Source organism: Prinia subflava, unplaced genomic scaffold (genome assembly GCF_021018805.1).
Source record: "Prinia subflava isolate CZ2003 ecotype Zambia unplaced genomic scaffold, Cam_Psub_1.2 scaffold_63_NEW, whole genome shotgun sequence".
In the NCBI taxonomy this organism is placed as follows: domain Eukaryota; kingdom Metazoa; phylum Chordata; class Aves; order Passeriformes; family Cisticolidae; genus Prinia; species Prinia subflava.
In genome coordinates, this window is record NW_026961070.1 from 107,080 (window position 1) to 134,382 (window position 27,303).

At 56.0% G+C, this 27,303-nt stretch overlaps 1 protein-coding gene across 1 annotated transcript; it reads right to left on the reverse strand.

Annotated features, from left to right (window-relative positions):
• Window positions 1–7,783: 7,783 nt before the first annotated feature.
• Window positions 7,784–27,297, reverse strand: LOC134565649 (striatin-4-like; the record flags this gene model as incomplete). Its single annotated transcript, XM_063425280.1, has 19 exons — window positions 7,784–7,999; window positions 10,916–11,002; window positions 11,926–12,027; window positions 12,655–12,786; window positions 13,460–13,625; window positions 13,705–13,841; window positions 15,226–15,434; window positions 16,394–16,441; window positions 16,574–16,743; window positions 16,836–16,922; window positions 17,015–17,374; window positions 18,134–18,216; window positions 18,604–18,669; window positions 19,023–19,161; window positions 20,351–20,477; window positions 22,151–22,360; window positions 23,571–23,631; window positions 25,085–25,152; window positions 26,546–27,297. Coding segments are annotated over 19 exons (3,174 nt in total), but the record flags the coding sequence as incomplete, so codon positions are not given.
• Window positions 27,298–27,303: the final 6 nt, after the last annotated feature.

Consider the following 27,303-nt stretch of genomic DNA (forward strand, 5'->3'; position numbering starts at 1 on the left):
ACCTCCCTGGTGTCACCTCCCCAGTGTCACCTTCAATGTCACCTCCCCAGTGTCACCTCCCCAGTGTCACCTCCCCAGTGTCATCCCAGTGTCACCTCCCTGGTGTCACCTCTCCAGTGTCACCTTCAATGTCACCCCAATGTCACCCCCAGTGTCACCTCCCCGGTGTCACCTCCCCGGTGTCACCTCCCCAGTGTCACCCCAGTGTCACCTCCACTGTCACCTCCCCAGTGTCACCTTCAATGTCACCCCAATGTCACCCCCAGTGTCACCTCCCCGGTGTCACCTCCCCGGTGTCACCTCCCCAGTGTCACCACCAGTGTCACCTCCATTGTCACCTCTCCAGTGTCACCTTCAATGTCACCCCAATGTCACCCCCAGTGTCACCTCCATTGTCACCTCCTCAGTGTCACCTCTCCAGTGTCACCTCCCTGTTGTCACCTCTCCAGTGTCACCTCCCCAGTGTCACCTTCCTGTTGTCACCCCAATGTCACCTCCCCAATGTCACCCTCAGTGTCCCCTCAGTGTCACCTCTCCAGTGTCACCTCCCCAGTGTCACCTTCAATGTCACCCCAGTGTCACCCCCAGTGTCACCTCCCTGGTGTCACCTCTCCAGTGTCACCTTCAATGTCACCCCAATGTCACCCCCAGTGTCACCTCCCTGGTGTCACCTCCCTGTTGTCACCTCCCCAGTGTCACCTCTCCAGTGTCACCTCCCCAGTGTCACCCCCAGTGTCACCCCCAGTGTCACCTCCCCAGTGTCACCTCCCCAGTGTCACCTCTCCAGTGTCACCTCCAGTGTCACCTCCCCAGTGTCACCCCCAGTGTCACCCCCAGTGTCACCTCCCCAGTGTCACCTCCTCAGTGTCACCTCTCCAGTGTCACCTCCCCAGTGTCACCTTCCTGTTGTCACCCCATTGTCACCTCCCCAGTGTCACCTCCTCAGTGTCACCCCAGTGTCACTGTCTCCTTGTCCCCAGTGTCACCCTCAATGTCACCCCAATGTCACTGTCCCCATATCACCCCAATGTCACCCCAGTGTCACCCTCCCCCTCTCCCCGGTGCCACCCTCAGTGCCACCCCAATGTCACCCTCAGTGCCACCCCAGTGTCACCGTCTCCCTCTCCCTGGTGCCACCCCAATGTCACCCTCAGTGTCCCCTCCCTGTCCCTGTCCCCGCAGGACCCGTCCGGCTCCGGTGGCCTCGAGGGGACGCGGGGGGGGACCCGCGGCCGGGGACAGGGACAGGGACAGAGGGGACAGGGACAGAGGGGACAGGGACAGAGGGGACAGGGACAGGGACAGGGGGGACAGGGACAGGGACAGAGGGGACAGGGACAGGGACAGAGGGGACAGGGACAGGGACAGGGACAGGGACAGGGACAGGGACGTCCCCGCAAGCGCAAGTGCGTCAACGGCTTCATCATGTTCTGCCGCCTGAACCGGCGCGAGTACATGAGGTGACACTGGGGACATTTGGGGACACCGGGGACACCGGGGACATTGGAGGGATTGGGGACAGTGGGGACATTGGGGACACTGGGGGGCAGTGGGGGCGGTGGGGGCTTTGGGGACACCGGGGACACTGGGGAGGCATTGGGGACATTGGGGGGGCTTTGGGGACATCGGGGGGATTGGGGACAGTGGGGACATTGGGGACACTGGGGACATCGGGGACATTGGGGACATTGGGGGGGCATTGGGGGGATTGGGGACATTGGGGGACATTTGGGGACATTGGGGACACTGGGGACATCGGGGACATTGGGGACATTGCGGGGGCATTGGGGGGATTGGGGACATTGGGGGACATTTGAGGACATTGGAGACAATGGGGACATTGGAGACATTGGGGGGATTGGGGACATTGGGGACATTGGGCACAGTGGGGACATTGGGGACATTGGGGACATTTGGAGACATTGGGGACATTGGGGACACGGGAGAGGGATTGGGGACATTGGGGGCGTTGGGGACACTGGGGACATGGGAGGGGGATTGGGGACATTGGGGACATTGGGGGCGTTGGGGACACTGGGGACATTGGGGGCATTGGGGACATTGGGGACACGGGAGGGGGATTGGGGACATTGGGGACATTGGGGGCGTTGGGGACACTGGGGACATTGGGGGGGATTTGGGACATTGGGGACACGGGAGGGGGATTGGGGACATTGGGGACTCTGGTGCCACTTTGGTGCCCTTTGGTGACACTTGGTGACACTTTGGTGGCAGTGCCATCCCCGGTCTCACCTCCACGGCCGCCACGCGGGACCTGGCCCAGCTCTGGCGCAGCCTCAGCCCCGACGAGCGACGCCCATACTGGTTTGTACTGGTTGGGACTGGTTTGTACTGGTTTGTACTGGTTTGTACTGGTTTGTACTGGTTTGTGCTGGTTCGGGCTGGTTTGTGCTGGTTTGGGCTGGTTTGTACTGGTTTGTACTGGTTTGTACTGGTTTGGACTGGTTTGGGCTGGTTTGGACTGGTTTGGGCTGGTTTGGACTGGTTTGGGCTGGTTTGGACTGGTTTGGGCTGGTTTATACTGGCCCCATACCAGTTTATACTGGCCCATACCGCTCCATACCAGTTTATACTGCTCCATACTGGTCCGTACGAAGCCATACTGGTCCATACTGGTCTATATGGGCCTTTACTAGTCTATACTGGTCCGTAGCGGTTTATAGTGATCTATACCAGTCTATACCGGTCTGTACCGGTCCATACAGGTCCGTACCGGTTTACACCGGTCTATACCAGTCCATACCGGTTTACACTGGTCTATACTGGTTTGTACCGGTCCATACTGGTCCATACCAGTCTATACTGGTGTGTACTGCTTTATGGTGATCTATACTGGTTCCTAGTGGTACATACCAGTCCATACTGGTTTACACTGGTCTATACTGGTCCATGCCAGTCCATACCGGTCGGTACCGGTCTATCCTGGTCCATACTGGTCTATACCAGTCCGTACTGGTCTATACTGGTCCATACTGGTCTATACCGGTCTATACCCGGCCATACTAGTTTATAGTGATCTATACTGGTCTGTACTGGTCCATACTGGTCTGTACTGGTCCGTACCGGCCCGCCCCGCCCCCGCAGCCGGCGCGCGCGCCGCTTCAGCCGCCTGCACGACCGGATGGTGCGGCCGGAGCGCGGCGACAGCGACGGCGACAGCGACGGCGACGACGGCGCGGCCACCCCGCTGCGGCTGCTGCTGGCGGCGCGCGCGGGGACACACCCGTGACACCCTGGGGACAGCGGGGACACCCCGGGGACATCGGGGACACCCTGGGGACATCGGGGACACCCCAGGGACACTCTGGGGACACCCCAGGGACACCCCGGGGACACCCTGGGGACAGCATGGGGACATCGGGGACACCCTGGGGACATCGGGGACACCCTGGGGACAGCAGGGACACCCCAGGGACACCCTGGGGACAGCGGGGACACCCCGGGGACACCCTGGGGACACCCCGGGGACACACCCGTGACACCCTGGGGACATCGGGGACACCCTGGGGACACCCTGGGGACACCCTGGGGACACCCCGGCCACCCCGCTGCGGCTGCTGCTGGCGGCGCGCGCGGGGACACACCCGTGACACCCCGGGGACACCCTGGGGACACCCTGGGGACACCGTGGGGACATCGGGGACACCCTGGGGACACCCTGGGGACACCCCAGGGACACCCCGGGGACACCCTGGGGACAGTGGCAACACACCAGGGATACCCTGGGGACCCATCAGGGACACCCTGGGGACAGCAAGGGGACACCCTGTGGTCTCTGCCACCGCGGCATCCCCGTCCCAGTTCCTGTCCCCTGTCCCAGTTCCTGTCCCCTGTCCCAGTTCATGTCCCCTGTCCCAGTTTGTGTCCCCAATCCCAGTTCTTGTCCCCATCACATTTCTTGTCCCCATCGTGTCCCCAATCCCACTTCCTGTCCCAATCCCAGTTCCTGTCCCAGTTCTTGTCCTCATCCCAGTTCTCGTCCCCATTGTGTCCCTATCATGTCCCCATCGTGTCCCTGTCCCAGTTCCTGTCCCCAGTCCTGGTTCATGTCCCTGTCCCAGTTTGTGTCCCCAAGCCTGGTTCTTGTCCCAGTTCTTGTCACCACTGAAGTCCCAATCCCTGTCCCCATTGTGTCCCCAATCCCTGTCCCAGTTCCTGTCCCTGTCCCAGTTTGTGTCCCCATCCCGGTTCTTGTCCCCAATTCCAGTCCATGTCCCCATCCAAGCTTTTGTCCCCAGTCCCGGTTCTTGTCCCCAGTCCCAGTTCCTGTCCCAGTTTGTGTCCCCATCCCAGTTCTTGTCCCCACTGAAGTCCCCGTCCCCATCATGTCCCTGTTCCAGTTCATGTCCCCACCGAATTCTGTTGTCCTGTCCCAGTCCCTGTCCCCAATCCCAGTTCCTGTCCCTGTCCCCATCCTGTCCCTGTCCCTGTCCCAGTTGCTGTCCCCTGTCCCAGTTCCTGTCCCCAATCCCAGTCCCTGTCCCAGTTGCTGTCCCCTGTCCCAGTCCCTGTCCCCAATCCCAGTCCCTGTCCCCAATCCCAGTCCCTGTCCCAGTTTGTGTCCCCACCATGTCCCTGTCTCCATCGTGTCCCCAATCCCAGTTCCTGTCCCCAGTTTGTGTCCCCATCTTGTCCCTGTCCCCATCATGTCCCCAGTCCCTGTCCCCATGGTGTCCCTGTCCCCACTGTGTCCCCAATCCCAGTCCCTGTCCTTGTCCCCATGGTGTCCCTGTCCCCAATCCTAGTCCCTGTCCCCGTTGTGTCCCCTCAATGTCCCTGTCCCCACCGTGTCCCTGTCCCAGTCCCTGTCCCCAGTCCCAGTCCCTGTCCCCATCGTGTCCCTGTCCCCACCGTGTCCCCAGTCCCAGTCCCTGTCCCCATCATGTCCCTGTCCCAGTCCCTGTCCCCAGTCCCAGTCCCTGTCCCCATCGTGTCCCCTCAATGTCCCTGTCCCTAATCCTGGTTCTTGTCCCCTCCCCTCGATGTCCCCTGTGTCCCCCCAGGGCCCCCTGAACCCCTCAATGTCCCCAAGGGGCTGCTCCTGTGTCCCTTGATGTCCCCAAATGTCCCTGTGACCCCCAAGTGTTCCCCAATGTCCCCAAGTGCCACCTCCATGTGACCACCAGTGTCCCATGTGCCCCCCCAAATGTCCCCAGTGCCCCCCAAGTGCCACCCCCAATGTCCCCTCGATGTCCCCAGGTGTCCCCCTGTGGCCCCCCAATGTCCCCAAGTGTCCCCAACCCTCGGGGGGGGGCATCCCAACGGTGACAGAAGGTGACAACGCCGGGGATTTGGGGACAATTCCGAGGATTTGGGGACAATTCAGGGGACTTGGGGACAATCCAGAGAATTTGGGGACAATTCTGAGGATTTGGGGACAATTCAGGGGACTTGGGGACAATCCAGAGAATTTGGGGACAATTCCGAGGATTTGGGGACAATTCAGGGGACTTGGGGACAATCCAGAGAATTTGGGGACAATTCTGAGGACTTGGGGACAATGGGGGGGTGGTGACACTGGAAAATTCATTTTTTCCCATTTTTTGTCCCTTTTCCCCCATTTTTTTTGTCATTTTCCCTCATTTTTCTCCTTTTTTCCCATTTTTGTCCAATTTTCCCCTTTTTCCCCCCAATTTTCCTCCCCTCCCCCCCTCGGGCACCGTCGCAGCTTTTGCCAAAAATTCCTTTATTGCCGCCCCTCCCCCACCCCCCAAAAAACCCAAAAATCACCAAAAACCCCAAATAAACCCAAAAAACCCCAAATAAACCCAAAAAACCAAATAAATATCCGAGAGAATTCCGTTAAAAAGGGGAATTTGGGGAATTTTTTGGGGTGAAATTCCGGGAATTTGGGGCTCCCCGATTATCACACGGTGATAAAGCAGCGCGGGCAGCCCCGGGTTTGGGGCAAATTCCGGGGATTTGGGGCAAATTCGGGAATTTTTGGGGAGGGTTCGGCTGTACAAATTTACAAAAGGGGGGGGGAAATCCAAAAATTGTGAAAATTCAAAATTTTGGGGTAAAAATCCCCAAATTTGGGGGGAAAAAAAATCCCCAAATTTGGGGGGGAAATCCCCAAAATTGGGAGGGAAAAGTCCCAAAATTTGGGGGAAAAAATCCCAAAATTTGGGGGAAAAAATCCTAAAAATTTGGGGGAAAAAATCCCAAAATTTGGGGGGAAAATCCCAAAAATTGGGGAAAAAAATCCCAAAATTTTGTGGGGGGAAAAAATCCCAAAATTTTGTGGGGGGAAAATCCCAAAAATTGAGAGGGAAAAATCCCAAAAATTGGGGGAAAAAATCCCCAAAATTTGGGGGGGAGAATTCCAAAATTTGGGGAAAAATTCCAAAAATTCGGGGAAAAAAATCCAGAATTTTGGGGGGGAAAATCCCAAATTTTGGGACGGGGAAATCCCAAAAATTGGGGGAAAAATCCCAAAGATGGAGGAGAAAAAAATCCTCAGGTGTGCCCAGGTGCCACCACACCTGGTCAGGTGTCACCAGCTGTGTCCAGGTGCCACCAGGCGTGCCAAGGTGTCCTCAGGTGTCCTCAGGTGTGCCACCAGATGCGTCCCCAGGTGCCACCAGCTGTTCCCAGGTGCCACCAGGTGAATCTCAGGTGTCCTCAGGTGTGCCATCAGGTGTGTCCCAGATGCCACAAGGTGTGCCCAAGTGCCACCAGGTGTCCCCAGGTGTGCCACCAGGTGTGTCCCAGATGCCACCAGCTGTTCCCAGGTGTCCCCAGGTGTGTCCTCAGGTGCCACCAGGTGTCTCCAAGTGTCCCCAGGTGCGTCCCCAGGTGTGTCCAGCTGACCCCAGGTGCCGCCAGGTGTATCCCAGGTGTCCTCAGGTGTATCCCAGATGCCACCAGGTGTGTCCCAGATGCCACCAGCTGTTCCCAGGTGTCTCCAGCTGTCCCCAGGTGCCAGCAGGTATCCCCAGGTGCGCCCAGGTGCCACCAGGTGTGTCCTCAGGTGTGCCCAGATGCCACCAGGTGTATCCCAGCTGTCCCCAGGTGTGTGCTCAGGTGCACCAAGGTGTGCCTAGATGTCTCCAGATGCCACCAGGTGTCCCCAGCTGCATCCCCAGGTGTCCCCAGGGGTGTCTCCAGCTGTCCCCAGGTGCATCCCCAGGTGTCTCCAGGTGTGCCCAGGTGTATCCTCAGATATACCCAGGGGTGTCCAGGTGTGCCCAGGTGCACCCAGGTGTCCCCAGGTGTCACCAGGTGTACCCCAGATGTCACCAGCAGTTCCCAGCTGTCCCCGGCCGTCCCCAGGTGTGTCTCCAGCTGTCCCCAGGTGCATCCCCAGGTGCGCCCAGGTGTCCCCAGGTGCATCCCCAGGTGTGCCCAGGTGTCTCCAGCTGTCCCCAGATGCACTGAGGTGTCCCCAGGTGTCCCCAGGTGCGTCCTCAGGTGCGTCTCCAGCTGTCCCCAGGTGCATCCAGCTGTCCCCAGGTGTGCACACAGGTGTCCCCAGGTGCATCCAGCTGTCCCCAGGTGTGCATACAGGTGTCCCCAGGTGTGCATACAGGTGTCCCCAGGTGTCCCCAGGTGTCTCCAGCTGTCCCCAGATGCACTGAGGTGTCCCCAGGTGTCCCCAGGTGCGTCCTCAGGTGCGTCTCCAGCTGTCCCCAGGTGCATCCAGCTGTCCCCAGGTGTGCATACAGGTGTCCCCAGGTGCATCCAGCTGTCCCCAGGTGTGCATACAGGTGTCCCCAGGTGTGCATACAGGTGTCCCCAGGTGTCCCCAGGTGTCTCCAGCTGTCCCCAGGTGCATCCCCAGGTGTGCCCAGGTGTCCCCAGGTGTGTCACACGAACACCTTGGCCAGCCCGTCGGCGCCGGCGCTGGCACCGAGGGCGCGGCGCGGGTGGAAGGCGACGGCGAGAACGGACTCGTGGTGCTTCCGGCGATGGGCGGGGAGCTCCTGCACACAGGTACCCCCGGACAGGTGCCACAGGCGCAGGGAGCAGTCGTGACCTGGGGACAGAGAGGGGACAGGTGTGACACAGGGGACACAGGGGAGCTCCTGCACACAGGTACCCCCGGACAGGTGCCACAGGCGCAGGGAGCAGTCGTGACCTGGGGACAAACAGGTGACACAGGGGACACAGGTGAGACACAGGGGAGCTCCTGCACACAGGTACCCCCCGACAGGTGCCACAGGCGCAGGGAGCAGTCGTGACCTGGGGACAGAGAGGGGACAGGTGTGACACAGGTGAGACAGGGGAGCTCCTGCACACAGGTACCCCCCGACAGGTGCCACAGGCGCAGGGAGCAGTCGTGACCTGGGGACAGAGAGGGGACAGGTGAGACACAGGTGAGACACAGGGGACACAGGGGAGCTCCTGCACACAGGTACCCCCGGACAGGTGCCACAAACGGAGAGAGCAGTCGTGACCTGGGGACAAACAGGTGACACAGGTGAGACACAGGGGACACAGGGGACACAGGTGACACAGGTGAGGTGGCACAGGTGCCATTGGCAGAGGGAACAGCGGTCACCCAGGGGTCACCCAGGGGTCACTCAGGGTCACTCAGGGGTCACTCAGGGGTCACTCAGGGGTCACTCAGGGGTCACTCAGGGTCACTCAGGGGTCAGGGGTCACTCAAGGGTCACTCAGGGGTCACTCAGGGGTCACTCAGGGTCACTCAGGGGTCACTCAGGGGTCACTCAGATGTCACTCAGGGGTCACCCAGGGGTCACTCAGGGGTCACTCAGGGTCACTCAGGGGTCACTCAGGGGTCACTCAGGGTCACTCAGGGTCACTCAGGGGTCACTCAGGGTCACTCATTGGTCACTCATTGGTCACTCAGGGGTCACTCATTGGTCACTCAGCGGTCACTCAGGGGTCACTCAGGGTCACTCAGCGGTCACTCAGGGGTCACTCAGCGGTCACTCAGTGGTCACTCAGGGGTCACTCAGGGGTCACTCAGGGGTCACTCAGGGTCACTCAGGGTCACTGAGGGGTCACTGAGGGGTCACTGAGGGGTCACTCAGGGGTCACTCAGGGTCACTGAGGGGTCACTCAGGGTCACTCAGGGGTCACTCTGTGGTCACTCAGGGGTCACTCAGGGGTCACTCAGGGTCACTCAGGGGTCACTCAGGGGTCACTCAGGGGTCACTAAGGGGTCACTCAGGGGTCACTCAGGGTCACTCATTGGTCACTCATTGGTCACTCAGGGGTCACTCATTGGTCACTCAGGGGTCACTCAGGGGTCACCCAGGGGTCACTCAGGGTCACTCAGCGGTCACTCAGGGGTCACTCAGCGGTCACTCAGTGGTCACTCAGGGGTCACTCAGGGTCACTCAGCGGTCACTCATTGGTCACTCAGGGGTCACTCAGGGGTCACTCAGGGGTCACTCAGGGTCACTCATTGGACACTCAGGGGTCACTCAGTGGTCACTCAGGATCACTCATTGGTCACTCAGGGGTCACTCAGGGTCACTCAGGGGTCACTCATTGGACACTCAGGGGTCACTCAGTGGTCACTCAGGATCACTCATTGGTCACTCAGGGGTCACTCAGGGTCACTCAGGGGTCACTCAGCAGTCACTCAGGGGTCACTCAGGGGTCACTCAGGGGTCACTCAGGGGTCACTCAGGGGTCACTCAGTGGTCACTCAGGGTCACTCAGGGGTCACTCAGGGGTCACTCAGTGGTCACTCATTGGTCACTCATTGGTCACTCAGTGGTCACTCAGGGGTCACTCAGGGGTCACTCAGGGGTCACTCAGGGATCACTCAGCGGTCACTCAGGGATCACTCAGGGGTCACTCAGGGGTCACTCATTGGTCACTCAGGGTCACTCAGGGGTCACTCAGTGGTCACTCAGTGGTCACTCATTGGTCACTCAGGGGTCACTCAGTGGTCACTCAGGGGTCACTCAGGGGTCACTCAGGGTCACTCAGGGTCACTCACTGGTCACTCATTGGTCACTCAGGGTCACTCAGGGTCACTCAGCGGTCACTCAGGGGTCACTCAGGGGTCAGGGGTCACTCAGGGTCACTCAGTGGTCACTCATTGGTCACTCAGGGTCACTCAGTGGTCACTCAGGGGTCACTCAGGGTCACTCAGGGTCACTCAGGGGTCACTCAGGGTCACTCAGGGGTCACTCAGTGATCACTCAGGGGTCACTCATTGGTCACTCAGGGGTCACTCAGTGGTCACTCAGCGGTCACTCAGGGGTCACTCAGCGGTCACTCAGTGGTCACTCAGGGGTCACTCAGGGGTCACTCAGGGGTCACTCAGGGGTCACTGAGGGGTCACTCAGGGGTCACTCAGGGCTCACTCAGCGGTCACTCAGGGGTCACTCAGCGGTCACTCAGGGTCACTCATTGGTCACTCAGCGGTCACTCAGGGGTCACTCAGGGTTCACTCAGGGTCACTCAGGGGTCACTCAGGGTCACTCACTGGTCACTCATTGGTCACTCAGGGTCACTCAGGGTCACTCAGCGGTCACTCAGGGTCACTCAGTGGTCACTCAGGGGTCACTCAGGGGTCACTCATTGGTCACTCAGGGTCACTCAGCGGTCACTCAGGGGTCACTCAGGGGTCACTCAGCTGTCACTCAGGGTCACTCAAGGGTCACTCAGTGGTCACTCAGGGTCACTCAGGGTCACTCAGGGTCACTCAGGGGTCACTCAGGGTCACTCAGTGGTCAGTCAGTGGTTACTCAGTGGTCACTCAGGGTCACTCAGTGGTCACTCAGGGGTCACTCAGGGGTCACTCAGGGGTCACTCAGCGGTCACTCAGGGTCACTCAAGGGTCACTCAGTGGTCACTCAGGGGTCACTCAAGGGTCACTCAGTGGTCACTCAGGGTCACTCAGCGGTCACTCAGGGGTCACTCAGGGGTCACTCAGCGGTCACTCAGGGGTCACTCAGGGGTCACTCACTGCCGGACAGCAGGAAGGCTCCGCTGGGGTCCAGGGCCAGGCAGGTGACGGCGTCCAGGTGAGCGACCATGGAGTGAACCACCTGACCTGGGGGCGGGGCCAGACAGGGGCGTGGTCAGCGAGGGGGCGTGGTCAGCGAGGGGGCGTGGTCAGCGAGGGGGCGTGGCATTACAGTGTACAGCCAATGGGGTGTGGCCTAAATGGGCGTGGTCAGGAAAGGGGCGGGGCCTCTGTGATGAGGCGTGGCCATCACACAGCAAAGGGGCGTGGTCAGGAAAGGGGCGGGGCCTCTGTGATGAGGCGTGGCCATCACACAGCAAAGGGGCGTGGTCAGTGATGGGCGTGGCCTAAGAGGGCGTGGTCAGCAAAGGGGGAGGGGACTTGGCTATGGGGCGTGGCCTAAAAGATTTTGACCCAATTACTGATTAGCCCTCAATTATCCCAATAAAGCCAATTACCCTTAATTGCCCCAATAAAGCTAATTACTCCCTAATTTTCCCAATTAACTCCTAATTAAACCAAATAAAGATAATCTCTTAAGTACTCCAATCACACTGATAAAGGTAATTATCCCTAATTACCTCAATAAAGCAGCCCATCCCCCCTAATTAGCACTAATGAAGCCAATCACCCCCATAATTACCCCCTAATGAAGTTAATTACCCCAATTGCTCCTTAACACAGCTGATCACCCCTAATTAGTGCTAATGAAGTTTATCACCCCATAATTAGCCCTAATGAATCTAATTGTCTCCATAGTAACCCCCTAATAAAGTTAATTATGTCCTAACTCAACTGACCTCCTCTAATTAGTGCTAATGAAGCTAATCACCCCCAACGTAGCTAATTACCCCCTTAATTACCCTCTAACAAACCTAATTAGCTCCCAGCGCAGCTGCTCCCCCCTAATTGGTGCTAATTAACCCCATAATTACCCCCTAACGAAGCCAATCACCCCCAGCGCAGCCGCTCCCCCTAATTAGCGCTAATTAACCCCGCTAATGACTCACCTGTGCGGTTGTCCAGGTAACGAATGGCGCGGTCGTCGCTGGCTGTGATGGTCAGAGGCTGCCAGGGGTGGGCGAGCACCTGGTTCACCTGGGCACTGCCACCTGCGGGGACATTTGGGGACATTGGGGACACCTGAGACACACCTGGGGACAGCTGGGGACAGCTGGGGACACCTGGGGATACACCTGAGACACCTGGGGACACCTGGGACACCTGGGGACACACCTGGTTCACCTGGGCACTGCCACCTGCGGGGACATTTGGGGACATTGGGGACACCTGGGGACACACCTGAGACACCTGGGGACATGGGGGACACCTGGTTCACCTGGGCACTGCCACCTGCGGGGACAGGGGGACATTGGGGACACACCTGACACACCTGGGGACAGCTGGGGACACCTGGGGATACACCTGAGACACCTGGGGACACCTGAGACACCTGGGGACAGCTGGGGACACACCTGAGACACCTGGGCACTGCCACCTGTGGGGACAGGGGGACACATCTGAAACACCTGGGGATACCTGGGGACAGCTGGGGACAGCTGGGGAGAGGTGGAGACACCAAGGTGACCCTTGGGACCCTCAGGTGGCCCTTGGGGACATTGGGGGTGTTCAGGTGATCTTTGGGGCCATTGTGGGGGGGTTCAGGTGATCTCAGGTGACCCTTGGGGACACCGGGGGGGTTCAGGTGACCCTTGGGGACACCTGGGGGGGTCACTCACCGCCGTTTGGGGACACCAGGGTGGCCTTGGTGGCCTCGAGGTCGTAGAGGACGGTGGCACCTGAGCGGAAGCCGGCGACGAGCTGGGAGGGGTGGGAGGGGACGAAGGCCACCGAGGTGGGGACACCGTGATCTGCAGGTGAGACAGGTGAGACACCAAACAGGACAGGTGTGACAGGTGAGGGGACAGGTGAGACACAAAACAGGACAGGTGTGACAGGTGTGTCCCCCCAGGTGTGTCCCCAATGTGCCTGGTTGTGTCCCCCAAGGTGTGTCCCCAGCATGCCCAGGTGTGTCCCCGATGTCCCCAGGTGTGTCCCCCTCACCTTTGTGCCCGTCCAGCACACTCAGACAGGTGCCGTGCCAGGTGCCACCCTCAGGTGTCCCCAGGTGTGCCCAGGTGTGTCCCCAGGTGTGTCCCCAGGTGTGCCCAGGTGTGTCCCTCTCACCTTTGTGCCCGTCCAGGACACTGAGGCAGGTGCCACCGTGCCCAGGTGTGTCCCCAGGTGTGTCCCCAGGTGTGTCCCCAATGTCCCAAGGTGTGTCCCCCTCACCTTTGTGCCCGTCCAGCACACTCAGACAGGTGCCGTGCCAGGTGCCACCCTCAGGTGTCCCCAGGTGTGTCCCTCTCACCTTTGTGCCCGTCCAGGACACTGAGGCAGGTGCCACCGTGCCCAGGTGTGTCCCCGATGTCCCCAGGTGTGTCCCAGAGGCGCACGGTGCCGTCAGCAGAGGCCAAGGCCAGGCACTGCCTGCCCAGGTGTGCCCAGGTGTGTCCCCGATGTCCCCAGGTGTGTCCCTCTCACCTTTGTGCCCATCCAGCACGCTCAGACAGGTGCCAGTCCAGGTGCCACCATGCCCAGGTGTGTCCCCGATGTCCCCAGGTGTGTCCCAGAGGCGCACGGTGCCGTCGGCAGAGGCCGAGGCCAGGCACCGCCTGCCCAGGTGTGTCCCCAGGTGTGTCCCCCTCACCTTTGTGCCCATCCAGCACGCTCAGACAGGTACCAGTCCAGGTGCCACTGTCCCCAGGTGTGTCCCCGATGTCCCCAGGTGTGTCCCCAGGTGTGTCCCAGAGGCGCACGGTGCCGTCGGCAGAGGCCGATGCCAGGCGTCGCCCGGTGCTGTCGAACGCCAGCGACCAAACGGCGTCAGAGTGACCCAGGAGGAGCCCCCGGAGAACCGACGGGTCTGGGGACACAGAGGGGACATTGGGGACATTTGGGGACATAGGGGACATTGGGGACAGAGGGGACATTGGGGACAGAGGGGACATTTGGGGACATTGGGGACAATGGGGACATTGGGGACATTGGGGACATTGGGGACATTGGGGACAGAGGGGACATTGGGGACAGAGGGGACATTGGGGACATTGAGGACAATGGGGACAGAGGGGACATTGGGGACATTGGGGACAGTGAGGGGACAGAGGGGACAATGGGGACACTGGGGACATTGGGGACATGGGGGACAATGGGGACATTGAGGACAATGGGGACAGAGGGGACATTGGGGACAGTGAGGGGACAGAGGGGACAGTGAAGGGACAGTAGGGACAGTGAAGGACAGAGGAGACAGTGAGGGGACAGTGAGGGGACAGTGGGGACACTGGGGGGACATTGGGGGGGATTGGGGACAGTGACGGGACATTTGGGAGTGTCCCGAAGGGCCCCCAAGTGCCACCACCCCCATTGTCCCCAAATGCCACCCTGATATCCGCAAGTGCCACCCCAATGTCCCCAAGTGCCCCCACAATATCTGGTGTCCCCACGTGCCCCCAAGTGTCCCCAGGTGCCACCCCCAATGTCCCCAAGTGTCCCCAGGTGCCCCCCTGATGTTCCTGAGTGTCCCCAGGTGCCACCCTCCGGTCTCCCCAGGTGCCACCACACCCCCAATGCCACCACACAATGTCCCCAAATACCACCTCCAATGTCCCAAGTGTCCCCTCAATGTCTCCCCCTGTCCCCAGGTGTCCCCAGGTGCCATCCCCAGTTTCCCCTGCTGTCCCCAGGTGTCCCATGTGTGTCCCCAGGTGTCCCATGTGTGTCCCAGGTGTGTCCTCAAGTGTGTCCCAGGTGCCACCCCCCGCTGTCCCCAGGTGTCCCAGGTGCATCCCCAGGTGTGTCCCCAGGTGTCCCAGGTGTGTCCCAGGTGTCCCCAGGTGCCACCCCCGCTGTCCCCAGGTGTGTCCCCAGGTGTCCCAGGTGTGTCCCCAGGTATCCCAGGTGTGTCCCCAGCTGTCCCCAGCTGTCCCCAGGTGTGTCCCCAGGTGTCCCCAGGTGTCCCAGGTGTGTCCCCAGCTGTCCCCAGGTGTGTCCCCAGGTGTCCCCAGGTATCCCAGGTGTGTCCCAGGTGTCCCCAGGTGTGTCCCCAGGTGTCCCCAGGTATCCCAGGTGTGTCCCAGCTGTCCCCAGGTGTGTCCCCAGGTGTCCCCAGGTATCCCAGGTGTGTCCCCAGCTGTCCCCAGGTGTGTCCCCAGGTGTCCCCAGGTATCCCAGGTGTGTCCCAGCTGTCCCCAGGTGTCCCCAGGTGTGTCCCCAGGTGTCCCCAGGTGTCCCCAGGTGCCACCCACCGTAGCCCTGGTAGGGGTCGCTGTCCAGCCGGGGCAGGCGCCAGCAGCGGATCTGAGCGTCCAGGCCGGCGCTGCAGCACAGCCCGGTGACACCTGTGTCACCTGTGCCACCTCCTGTGTCACCTGTGTCACCTCCTGTGCCACCTGTGTCACCTCCTGTGCCACCTGCGGGGTCACCTGGTGCCACCGCCACCGCCAGCACGGGGCCCCTGCCATGGGGACAGAGAGAGTCACCACAGAGACACCGGCACCTGTCGCCTGTGTCACCTCCTGTGTCACCTGTGGGGTCACCTGGTGCCACCACCACCACCAGTACAGGGCCCCTGCCATGGGGACAGAGGGACAGGAGTGACCGCAGAGACACCGGCACCTGTGTCACCTGTGTGGCACCTGTGTGACCTGTGTGTCACCTGTGTGACCTGTGTCACCTGTGCCACCTGTGTGACCTGTGTGTCACCTGTGTGACCTGTGGCACCTGTGTGTCACCTGTGCCACTCTGGTGCCGCTCTGGTGCCGCTCTGGTCACACTTTAATGACACTTTAGTGACACTTTGGTGACACTTTAGGGCCACTCTGGTGCCACTCTGGTGTCGCTCTGGTCACACTTTAATGACACTTTAGTGACACTTTGATGCCACTTTAGGGCCACTCTGGTGCCATTTTAGTGACACTCTGGTCACCCTTCGGTGACACCTTGGTGACAGTTCAGTGACACTTTGGTGCCACTTTGGGCACACTTTAATGACACTTTAGTGACACTCTGGTGACACTTTGGTGACACCTTGGTCACACTTTGGTGCCACTCTGGGCACACTCCGGTGCCACTTTGGTGACACTCAGGTGACACTTCAGTGACATTTTAGTGCCATTCTGGTCACACTTTGGTGACACTTTTGTGACTCCTTGGTGACACTTTGATGCCACTTCAGAGACACTCAGGTGACACTTCAGTGACATTTTAGTGACACTTTGATGCCACCTCAGTGTCACTCTGGTGCCACTCCGGCGCCGCTTTGGTGCCACTTTTGTGACTCCTCGGTGACGCTTTGGTGCCACTTTGGTCACACTTTGGTGACACTTTAGTGCCACTCTGGTGCCACTTCAGAGACACTTTGGTGACACTTTAGTGCCACTTTGATGCCACCCCGGTGCCACCGTGGTGACCGACCTGTGCCCGCGGAAGGCGTACACCGGCTCCACGTCCTGCGCCGCGCTCCTGAGGGGACACAGGGGACAAAACCCGGTGACAACGGGTGACAATGGCGCCTGCCACCCCCCTGTCACCCTGTGCCACCCGGTGCCACCCGGTGCCACCCGGTGCCACCCAGTGTCACCCAGTGTCACCCACCGCTTGGGGCCCAGCGCCCCCTGCAGGTTCCAGAGCTTGAGGGTGGCGTCCTCGGACGCTGTCACCAACGCCGGGTGACAGGGGACAAAGGCCACCGCCCGCACCGCGTCCAGGTGACCGCGCAGCGCCAGGCGCGGGCTCCAGCTGCGCCGAGGGGACAGCGGGGACACCTGGAGGGGAGGGTGGCACTTGGGGACAGCTGGGGACACTCTGGGGACAATGGGGATTGGCTCCAGCTGCGCCGAGGGGACAGCGGGGACACCTGGAGGGACAGGGTGGCACTTGGGGACAATGGGGACACTGAGGCCAGGCGCGGGCTCCAGCTGCGCCGAGGGGACAGCGGGGACACCTGGAGGGGAGGGTGGCACTTGGGGACAGCTGGGGACACTCTGGGGACAATGGGGATTGGCTCCAGCTGCGCCGAGGGGACAGCGGGGACACCTGCGGGGACAGGGTGGCACTTGGGGACAATGGGGACACTGAGGCCAGGCGCGGGCTCCAGCTGCGCCGAGGGGACAGCGGGGACACCTGCAGGGACAGGTGGCACTTGGGGACACGATGGGGACACTCTGGGGACAATGGGGATTGGCTCCAGATGCGCTGCGGGGACAGCGGGGACACCTGCAGGGACAGGTGGCACTTGGGGACACGATGGGGACACTCTGGGGACATTGGGGATTGGCTCCAGATGCGCTGCGGGGACAGCGGGGACACCTGCGGGGACAGGGTGGCACTTGGGGACAATGGGGACACTGAGGCCAGGCGCGGGCTCCAGCTGCGCCGAGGGGACAGCGGGGACACCTGGAGGGGAGGGTGGCACTTGGGGACACCCTGGGGACACTCTGGGGACATTGGGGATTGGCTCCAGCTGCGCCGAGGGGACAGCGGGGACACCTGCGGGGAGGGTGGCACTTGGGGACAGCTGGGGACACTCTGGGGACATTGGGGATTGGCTCCAGATGCGCTGCGGGGACAGCGGGGACACCTGCAGGGACAGGTGGCACTTGGGGACAGCTGGGGACACTCTGGGGACATTGGGGATTGGCTCCAGCTGCGCCGAGGGGACAGCGGGGACACCTGTGGGGACAGGTGGCACTTGGGGACACGATGGGGACACTCTGGGGACATTGGGGATTGGCTCCAGCTGCGCCGCGGGGACAGTGGGGACACCTGGAGGGGGGGCTGGCACTTGGGGACACCCTGGGGACATTGGGGACATGCTGGGGACACGGGGTGGCTCTTGGGGACATGGGGGTGGCCCTCGGGGACACTTTGGGGACACGGGGGTGGCCCTTGGGGACACAGGGGTGGCGTGGTGGCCCTTAGGGACACCCTGGGGATACTCTGGGGACAAGGGGGTGGCCCTTGGGGTCACTTTGGGGACAGGGGGTGGCCCCTGGGGACACTCTGGGGACAAGGGGGTGGCACGGTGGCCCTTGGGGACAGGGGGTGGCCCTTGGGGACACCTTGGGGACAGGGGGTGGCCCTTGGGGACACCTTGGGGACAGGGGGTGGCCCTTGGGGACACTTTGGGGACAGGGGGTGGCGCGTGTCCCTCACGTCGCCGCCGTCGCCGTCGTTTGTCACCGTCAGCTCCGCCAGGTCCCCGAGGCCGTCCAGGGCCAGCGGCTGCGGAGGGACAGCTGGGGACAGAGGGGACAGAGGGGACATTGGGGACAGTGGGGACACTGAGGGGACACTGAGGGGACACTGAGGGGACAGAGGGGACATTGGGGACAGTGGGGACACTGAGGGGACATTGGTGACATTGGGGACACTGAGGGGACACTGAGGGGACATGGGGACAAAGGAGACAATGGGGGTGGCCCTGGGGACACAAAAACCCCTCAGGTGACACAGGTGGCACACAGGTGACACAGGTGACACACAGGTGACACACAGGTGTCGCACAGGTGACACACAGGTGACACAGGTGCCACAGGTGCCACACAGGTGACACAGGTGACACACAGGTGACACAGGTGACACACAGGTGACACAGGTGTCACAGGTGCCAGCCCTGTCCCTACCTTCGGGTGGCCGTGGTGGCCGCGCTGGCGCCAGGTCCCCGTCCCGCAGGTGGCACCGGTGACTCCCTGTGACAACGGCGGGAGGGGACACGAGTGTCCCCAAAGTGTCCCAAAAGTGTCCCCAGGTGTCCCCCTGTCTCACCTGTGCTGTCCCCAGCTGTCCCCAGGTGTGTCCCTGTCTCACCTGTGCTGTCCCCAGGTGTCCCCAGGTGTCCCCTCCTGTCCCCAATGTCCCCAGGTGTGTCCCCAGCTGTGTCCCCACGTGTGTCCCTGTCTCACCTGTGCTGTCCCCAGGTGTCCCCAATGTCCCCAGGTGTCCCAGATGTGTCCCAGGTGTCCCCAGATGTGTCCCAGTTGTCCCCAGGTGTCCCCAATGTCCCCAATGTCCCCAGCTGTCCCCAGGTGTCCCCAGGTCTCACCTGTGCTGTCCCCAGGTGTCCCCAGGAAGTCGAACTCCCCCAGGGCGTCCTCGGAGTCCTCCTCGTCCTCATCTTCATCCTCGTCATCGTCATCGTCATCGTCATCGTCATCGTCATCCTCGGGGACCCTGGGGACACCCTGGGGACAGCGGGGACACAGGGGACAGCGGGGACAGAGGGGACAGAGGGGACAGAGGGACAGAGGGACAGAGGGGACAGAGGGGACAGGAGGGGACAGAGGGGACAGAGGGACAGAGGGGGACACAGGGGACGGGAGGGGACAGAGGGGACAGAGGGGACAGAGGGGACAGGAGGGGACAGAGGGGACAGCGGGGACAGAGGGGACAGAGGGGACAGAGGGGACAGGAGGGGACAGGAGGGGACAGCGGGGACAGAGGGGACAGGAGGGGACAGCGGGAAATGGGGAAAAATGGGAGAAAATGGATAAAAGGGAAAAAAATGGGGGAAAATTTGGAAAAAAATTGGAAAAAAAAAGGGAGAAGAATGTGGAAAAAACCAGGGAAAAATGGGAGAAAAATGGGGAAAAATGGGGAAAAATTGGAAAAAAAAAAAGGGAGGAAAGTGTGGAAAAAAACCGGGAAAAATGGGAGAAAAATGGGAAACATTGGAAAAATAAATGGGAGAAAAAATGGGGAAAATGGGAAAAAATGGGAGAAAAAATGGGAGGAAATGGGAAAAATGGGGAAAAATGGGGAAAAGTGGGGAAAAATGGGAAAAAATTGGAAAAAAAAGGAGGAAAATGTGAAAAAAAGAGGGAAATATAGGAGGAAAATGGGGAAAAATGGGGAAAAAAGGGACAAAAACAGAGAAAAATGGAAGAAAGGGAACAGAAATGAGAAAAAGGGGAAAATGGGGAAAAAGGGGAGAAAAATGGGAAAAACAGAGAAAAATGGGAAAAAATGGGAGAAAAATGGGAGAAAAAATGGGAAAAAAAGGGGAGGAAAAAAATGGGAGAAAAAATGGGATAAAGGAAGAAAAAATGGGAAAAAATGGGAGAAAAAATGGGAAAAAATGGAGAAAAATGGGAGAAAAAAGAGAGAAAAATGGGAGAAAAATGGGGAGAAAATGAGAAAAATGAAAGAAAAGTGGGAAAAAGGGAAAAATGGAAAAAAAATGGGGAATAATGGGACAAATATGAGAAAATGGGAGAAAAAATGGGAGAAAAGTGAGAAAAAAAGAGGAAAAATGGGAAAAAAGAGGAAAAATATTCCTTAAAAATCCCCCCCAAATTCCCCAAAATTCCTTAAAAATCCCCCAAAAATCCCTAAAATGCCCCAGAATTTTGGGAATTTTTGGGAATTCCGGACCTTTCCCCTCCTGTGGGGGTGGGGAGGGCCCGGGGTGGGGGAGGGGCCCTCGGGCTCCTCCTCTTCATCGCTGTCCTCGTCAGGGGGGGAGGGGCTGAGCCCCGGCTCCGGCTCCTTCCCGGCGTTCCTGGAAAAAAAATTGGGAATTTTGGGGTAAAAAGTGGGAAAAAAACCCAAAAAAGGGGAAAAAATAGAGAAAAAACCCGCAAAAAATCACATTAAAAATGATGGAAAATTCCTGGAAAATTCAAAATTTTAGGAGAAATCCTAAAGAATTCAGGAGGAATTTCCGAATCCTGCAAGGAATCCCAAAAAATCCACAAAAATTGCACCTAAATTTCCTAAAACCATCAAAATTCCAGAAAAAAATTCCAAAATTCTCTAAAAAACCCCCCAAATCCCAGAAAACACCCCCCAAAAATTCCCTTTAAAATCCCCAAATCCCAGCAAAAGAAACCCCAAAATCCCACAAAAAATCCCCCCAAACTCCCTAAAAAACCCCAAAATTCCAGTAAAACCCCCTAAAATTCCAGCAAAAAGCTCCAAATGCCACCAACCCCCCCCAAAAAATCCCAAAACCTCTAAAAAATCCTAAAACTCCCAAAACCCAGGAAACCCCCCCCAAAATCCCAGAAAAAACCCCCAAAATTCCCTAACCCGCCCCCCCCCAAAAATTCCCTAAAAAACTCCCAAAAATTCCTGGAAAAAGTCCCAAAAACTCCTTAAAAAAATCCCAAAAAATTCCCTAAAAAAATTCCTAAAATTCCCTAAAAAAATCCCAAAAATTCCCTAAAAAAATCCCAAAAATTCCCTAAAAATATCCCTAAATATTCCCTAAAAAAATCCCAAAAAACCCCCCCAAATCCCAGGAAAAACCCAACAAATCCCAGCAAAACCCTCCAAACTTCCCTAAAAAAAACCCCCAAAATTCCCTAAACAAATCCCAAAAACCTTAAAAAAAATCCCAAATCCCAAAAACCCCCCAAATTCCCGGAAAAACCCCCCAAGTCTAAAAAAAAACCCCAAATCCCACCCCAAAAAATCCCCAAACCTCCCAAAATTCTCAAATTCCCCCAAAATTCCCGAATTTCCCCCAAAATTCCCCAAATTCTCCCCAAAATTTTCCCCAAAATTCCAAAATGTCTCCCAAATTTCCTCCAAAATTCCCCTAAAATTCCCCCAAACTCCCCTGAATTTCCCCAAAATTCCGAAATTTCCCCAAAATTCCCAAATTTCCCCCAAAATTCCCAGAATTTTCCCCAAAATCCCCCCAAAATTCCCAAATTTCCCCCAAAATTCCCAAAATTTCCCCCAAATATTCCCAAATTTCCCTCCAAAATTCCCCAAATTCCCAAAATTTCCCCCAAATCCCCCAAAATCCCGAATTTTCCCCCAAATTTCCGCCAAATTTTCCCCCAAAATCCCCAAAATTTTCCCCCAAAATCCCCCAATTTTCCCTAAAATTCCCGAAATTCCCCCAAACTCCCAAATTCCCCATGAATTTCCCCCAAATTCCCCCAAAATTCCCCAAATTCCCAAAATTTCCCCCAAAATTCCCCCAAAATTCCTAAAATTTTCCCCCAAAATTCCCCCAAAATTCCCAAAAATTCCTGAATTTTCCCAAAAAATTCCCGAAAATTCCCAAAATTTCCCCCCAAATTCCCAAAATTTCCCCCAAAATTCCCCCAATTCCCCAAAATTCCAAAATTTCCCCCAAATTCCCCCCAAAATTCCCAAATTTCCCAAATTCCCCCCAAAATTCCCAAAATTTCCCCAAAATCCCCAAATTTTCCCCCAAACCTCTGGATCTGCTCCTCGATCCTGCGCAGCAGCAGCGACTCCCCGGGCGGGGGAGGGGAGGGGGGGCTCCCGGGAATTTCGGGAATTCCGGGAATTTCGGGAATTTTGGGATTTTCGGGGTTCCCGGGGGGGCTCCGGCCCAGCAGGGAGCGGAGGCGCCGGGACCGCATGTCCAGGATGGTGTCGCTGTAGCCAACCTCCTCCAGGTACCTGCGGGAAATTTGGGGAAAATTTAGGAAATTTTGGGAATTTTTGGGAATTTTGAGGGGTTGGGGAATGGTTGAAAAGGCGCAGAGGGAAAATTTGCGAAAAAATTCAGAATTTTCCCCGAAAAAAATCGCGGAATTCTATAAAAATCTGGGTTAAAATGATGTAAAAATCACCCCAAAAATTCAGAATTTTTCTCCCAAAAAATCGCCCAAAATTGCAGTAAAATCTATCCCAAAAATGGCCAAAAAATTTCCACAAAAATTCGGAATTTCCATCCCCAAAAAATTCCACAATTCCTCTGAGACCTGCCTCAAAATGCTCCCAAAATTGCCCCAAAAAAGTCAAAATTTCCCTTCCAAAAATCCCCCAAAATTCCAGCAAAATCTGCCTCAAAAATCCCTCTGGAAATTCAGAATTTTTCTCCCAAAAAATTGCCCAAAATTGAAGCAAAATCCATCCCAAAATGGCCCAAAAATCCCCCCCAAAATTCAAAATTTCCCTCCCAAAATTCCACCAAAATTCGCCCCAAAATGCCCCAAAATTCCCCCTGAAAAGTCGAAATTTCCCTCCAAAAAAGCCCAAAATTCCCCAAAATTCTCCCCAAAATTCCCCTGAAATTTCAAATTTTCCCTCCCAAAAAAATCCCAAAAATCCGGAAAAAATTCCACAAAAAATTCCCAAAATTCCCACCCAAAATTCCCAAAAAAATCCCCAAAAAACCCTCACAAAACTGCCCCTAAAACCCCAAAAATTCTCCCAAAAATTCTGCAAAAATTTCACAAAAATCTTCAAAATTCTGGAAAAATCCTCCAAAAATGTCCCAAAAAACCTCCTCAAAAATTGCTCAAAAATCTCCAAAATTCTCCTAAAAATCCTCCAAAAATTCTGCAAAAATTGCCCCAAAATTCCTCAGAAATTGCTCAAAAATAATTTAAAAATTACCTAAAAACCTCCAAACCCCCCTGACCCCAAAAATCCCCCAAAATCCCCAAATTCCACCTCCAAAATCTCCAAAAAAATCAAAACAAACCCCAAAAAAGCTCCAAAATTCCCCTAAAATCACTCAAAACCCCCAAATCTCCCACCCTAAACCCCTCAAAAAATCCCAAAATGTCTCAAAAATCACAAAATCTGCCCAAAAAACCCAAAATCTGCCCAAAAAACCCAAAATCTGCCCAAAAAACCCCAAAAATGCCAAATTTGGACTCACTGGCGCAGGAGCTGCCTCCCCTCCTTCCAGCCCCCCTCGAGCTCCACGGGGCCGTTGGACACTGCGGGAAAAGAGGAGTCAGAAACCCCCAAAATACCCCAAAACCACCCCAAAATACGCCAAAACCAATCTAAAAATACCCCATAAGTACCCCCAAAACCACCCTCAAAATACTCCGAAAATACCCCAAAATCAACCCCAAAATACCTCAAAAGTACCCCAAAACCCACCCCCAAAATACCCCCAAAAATACCTCAAAATCAACCCAAAAATATCCCAAACCACCCTGAAATCAACCCAAAACCAGCCCAAAAACCACGCTGAAAATAGCCCAAAAATACCCAAAAAACCACTCAAGAAACCACTCAAAAATACTCCAAAATCACCCCAAAAATACCCCAAAATCACCCCAAAAATACCCCAAAATCACCCCAAAATCACCCCAAAAAAACCACTCCAAAATCACCCCAAAAAAACCCCAAAATCACCCCAAAAAAAACCCCAAATCTCGCCAAAAAGTCCCAAAATCGCCAAAAAGTCCCAAATCCCCCCCAAAAAGCCCAAAATCCCCTCAAAACCCCAAATCCCCCCCAAAGCCCAAAATCCCTAAAAAACCCCAAAATTACCCCTAAAAAGCCCCAAATCTCCCCAAAAAAGCCCCAAATGCCCCAAAAAACCCAAAACCTCCCCCAAAAGCCCCAAATGTCCCCCAAAAAGCCCAAAATCCCTAAAAAAACCCAAACCCCCCCCAAAAACCAAAATCCTCCCCAAAACGTCCCCAAATCCCCCCCAAAAAAAACCCAAATCCCCCCAAAAGCCCCAAAATCCCCAAAAAGCCCCAAAATCCCTAAAAATCTCCAAAATCCCCAAAATCCCCCAAAATCCCAAAAAATCCCCCAAAATCCCCAAAATCCCCAAAAAGCCCCAAAATCCCTAAAAATCTCCAAAATCCCCAAAAAGCCCCAAAAAGCCCCAAAAAGCCCAAAAAGCCCCAAAAAGCCCAAATCCCCCCCAAAAAGCCCCAAAATCCCCCAAAAGCCCCAAAATCCCCAAAAGCCCCAAAATCCCCAAAAATCCCCAAAATCCCCAAAAAGCCCCAAACCCCCCCAAATCCCTAAAAATCCCCAAAATCCCCCAAAATCCCCAAAATCCCCAAAAAGCCCCAAAATTCCCAAAATTCCCCAAAATCCCCAAAAAGCCCCAAAATCCCAAAAAACCCAAAAAACCCCAAAATTCCCAAAAAGCCCCAAAATTCCCCAAAATGCCCAAAAAAGCCCCAAAATCCCCAAATCCCCCCCAAAAAGCCCCAAAATCCCCCAAAAGCCCCAAAATCCCCAAAAAGCCCCAAAATGCCCAAAAATCCCCAAAAAGCCCAAAAATCCCAAAAAACCCAAAAAAACCCCAAAATTCCCAAAAAGCCCCAAAATGCCCAAAAAGCCCCAAAATCCCCAAAATCCCCAAAATCCCCAGAATGCCCCAAAATGCCCAAAATTGCCCAAATTCCCGATTCTCACGCGGCTCCTCCGGGCGCTGCTCCCCTGGCGCCGCCTCCGGCCCCGACTTCAACTTCTGGTACTTGGACCTGAAAATGAAATTTGGGGCATTTTGGGGCTTTTGGGGGAGTTTTGGGGAATTTTGTGAAATTTGGGGTTTTTTGGGATTTTTAATGAATTTTTGGGGTGATTTTTGGGGTTTTTTGGTGATTTTTGGGGATTTTTTGGGTGTTTTTTTTCTGATTTTTGGGGATTTTTTGGGAGTTTTTTGGGATTTTTTGGGAGTTTTTTGGGATTTTTTTGGGGTGGTTTTGGGTGGGTTTTTTTGGGTTTTTTTTTCTGATTTTTGGGGATTTTTTGGGAGCTTTTTGGGATTTTTTGGGAGTTTTTTGGGGTGGTTTTGGGTGGGTTTTTTTGGTTTTTTTTTTCTGATTTTTGGGTGTTTTTTTGTGATTTTTGGTGATTTTTTGGATGATTTTTGGGTGTTTTTTTGTGATTTTTGGTGATTTTTTGGATGATTTTTAGGGTGTGTTTTAGTGATTTTTTTGGATGTTTTATCTGATTTTTGAAGATTTTTTTTGGTGATTTTTGGGGTATTTTTGTGATTTTGGGGGGATTGTTTGGGGGAATTTTTAGGGATTGTTTCGGTGATTTTTGGGGATTTTTTGGGGTTTTTTTTCTGATTTTTGGGGATTTTTTGGGAGTTTTTTGGGATTTTTTGGGAGTTTTTTGGGGTGGTTTTGGGTGGGGTTTTTTGGGGTTTTTTTTCTGATTTTTGGGGGTTTTTGGGGGATTTTTTGTGATTTTTGGTGATTTTTTTGATGATTTTTTGGGTGGTTTTTTGTGATTTTTTGGTGATTTTTTGGATGATTTTTAGGGTGTGTTTTAGTGATTTTTTTGGGTGTTTTATCTGATTTTGAAGATTTTTTTGGGGTGATTTTTGGGGTGTTTTTGTGATTTTGGGGGGATTGTTTGGGGAATTTTTAGGGATTATTTCGGTGATTTTTGGGGATTTTTTGGTAATTTTTTGGGTGATTTTGAAGGATTTTTTTGGTGATTTTGGGGTGTTTTTTTGGTGATTTTTAGGGTCTTTTTTGGGATTTTTTCTATGATTTTGGGGGTGGTTTTTTTGTGATTTTAAAGGATTTTTTCACTGATTTTTGGAGCGTTTTTTGGTGATTTTGGGGGATTTTTTGGTGATTTTTTTGGTGATTTTTGGGAATTCTTTTGGAACGTTTTCTGGTGATTTTTAGGGATTTTCCCGGCGATTTTTGGGGTCTTTTTTTGTGATTTTTGAGGTGTTTTTTGGTGATTTTGGGGTGATTCTGGGTGATTTTTTTGGTGATTTTTGGGTGATATTTCCCCGTTTTTTCTCCGATTTTTTCACCGTTTTTTCCCCCATTCCCAATATTTAAAATTTTAATTTTGTTTTTCCATGTTTTGGCTGTTTTTTCCCATTTTCAGGGGTTTTCCTGCCCTCACCTCTCCTGTTTGAGGGCGAATTCCAACATTCGGATCCTCCTCACCAGGTCCAGCTTGAGGTGCTCCTGTCCCCGGCGCTCGGCCTGCAGGAACGCCACCTGCGCCTTGGGGACACCCAGGGGTGACAGGGGGCACCCAAGGGTGACAGGGACACCCAGGGGTGACAGGGACACCCAGGGGTGACACCGACACCCAGGGGACACCCAGGGGTGACAGGGACACCCAGGGGACACCCAGGGTCCCTCAGGTGCTCCTGTCCCCGGCGCTCGGCCTGCAGGAACGCCACCTGCGCCTTGGGGACACCCAGGGGTGACAGGGACACCCAGGGGTGACAGGGGGCACCCAAGGGTGACACCGACACCCAGGGGTGACACCGACACCCAGGGGACACCCAGGGGACACCCAGGGTCCCTCAGGTGCTCCTGTCCCCTGCAGGAACGCCACCTGCGCCTTGGGGACACCCAGGGGTGACACCGACACCCAGGGGTGACACCGACACCCAGGGGACACCCAGGGGACACCCAGGGGTGACAGGGACACTCAGGGGACACCCAGGGGTGACACCCAGGGTCCCTCAGGTGCTCCTGTCCCCGGCGCTCGGCCTGCAGGAACGCCACCTGCGCCTTGGGGACACCCAGGGGTGACAGGGGACACCCAGGGGACACCCAGGGGTGACAGGGACACCCAGGGGTGACACCGACACCCAGGTGACACCCAGGGGTGACAGGGGACACCCAGGGGTGACAGGGACACCCAGG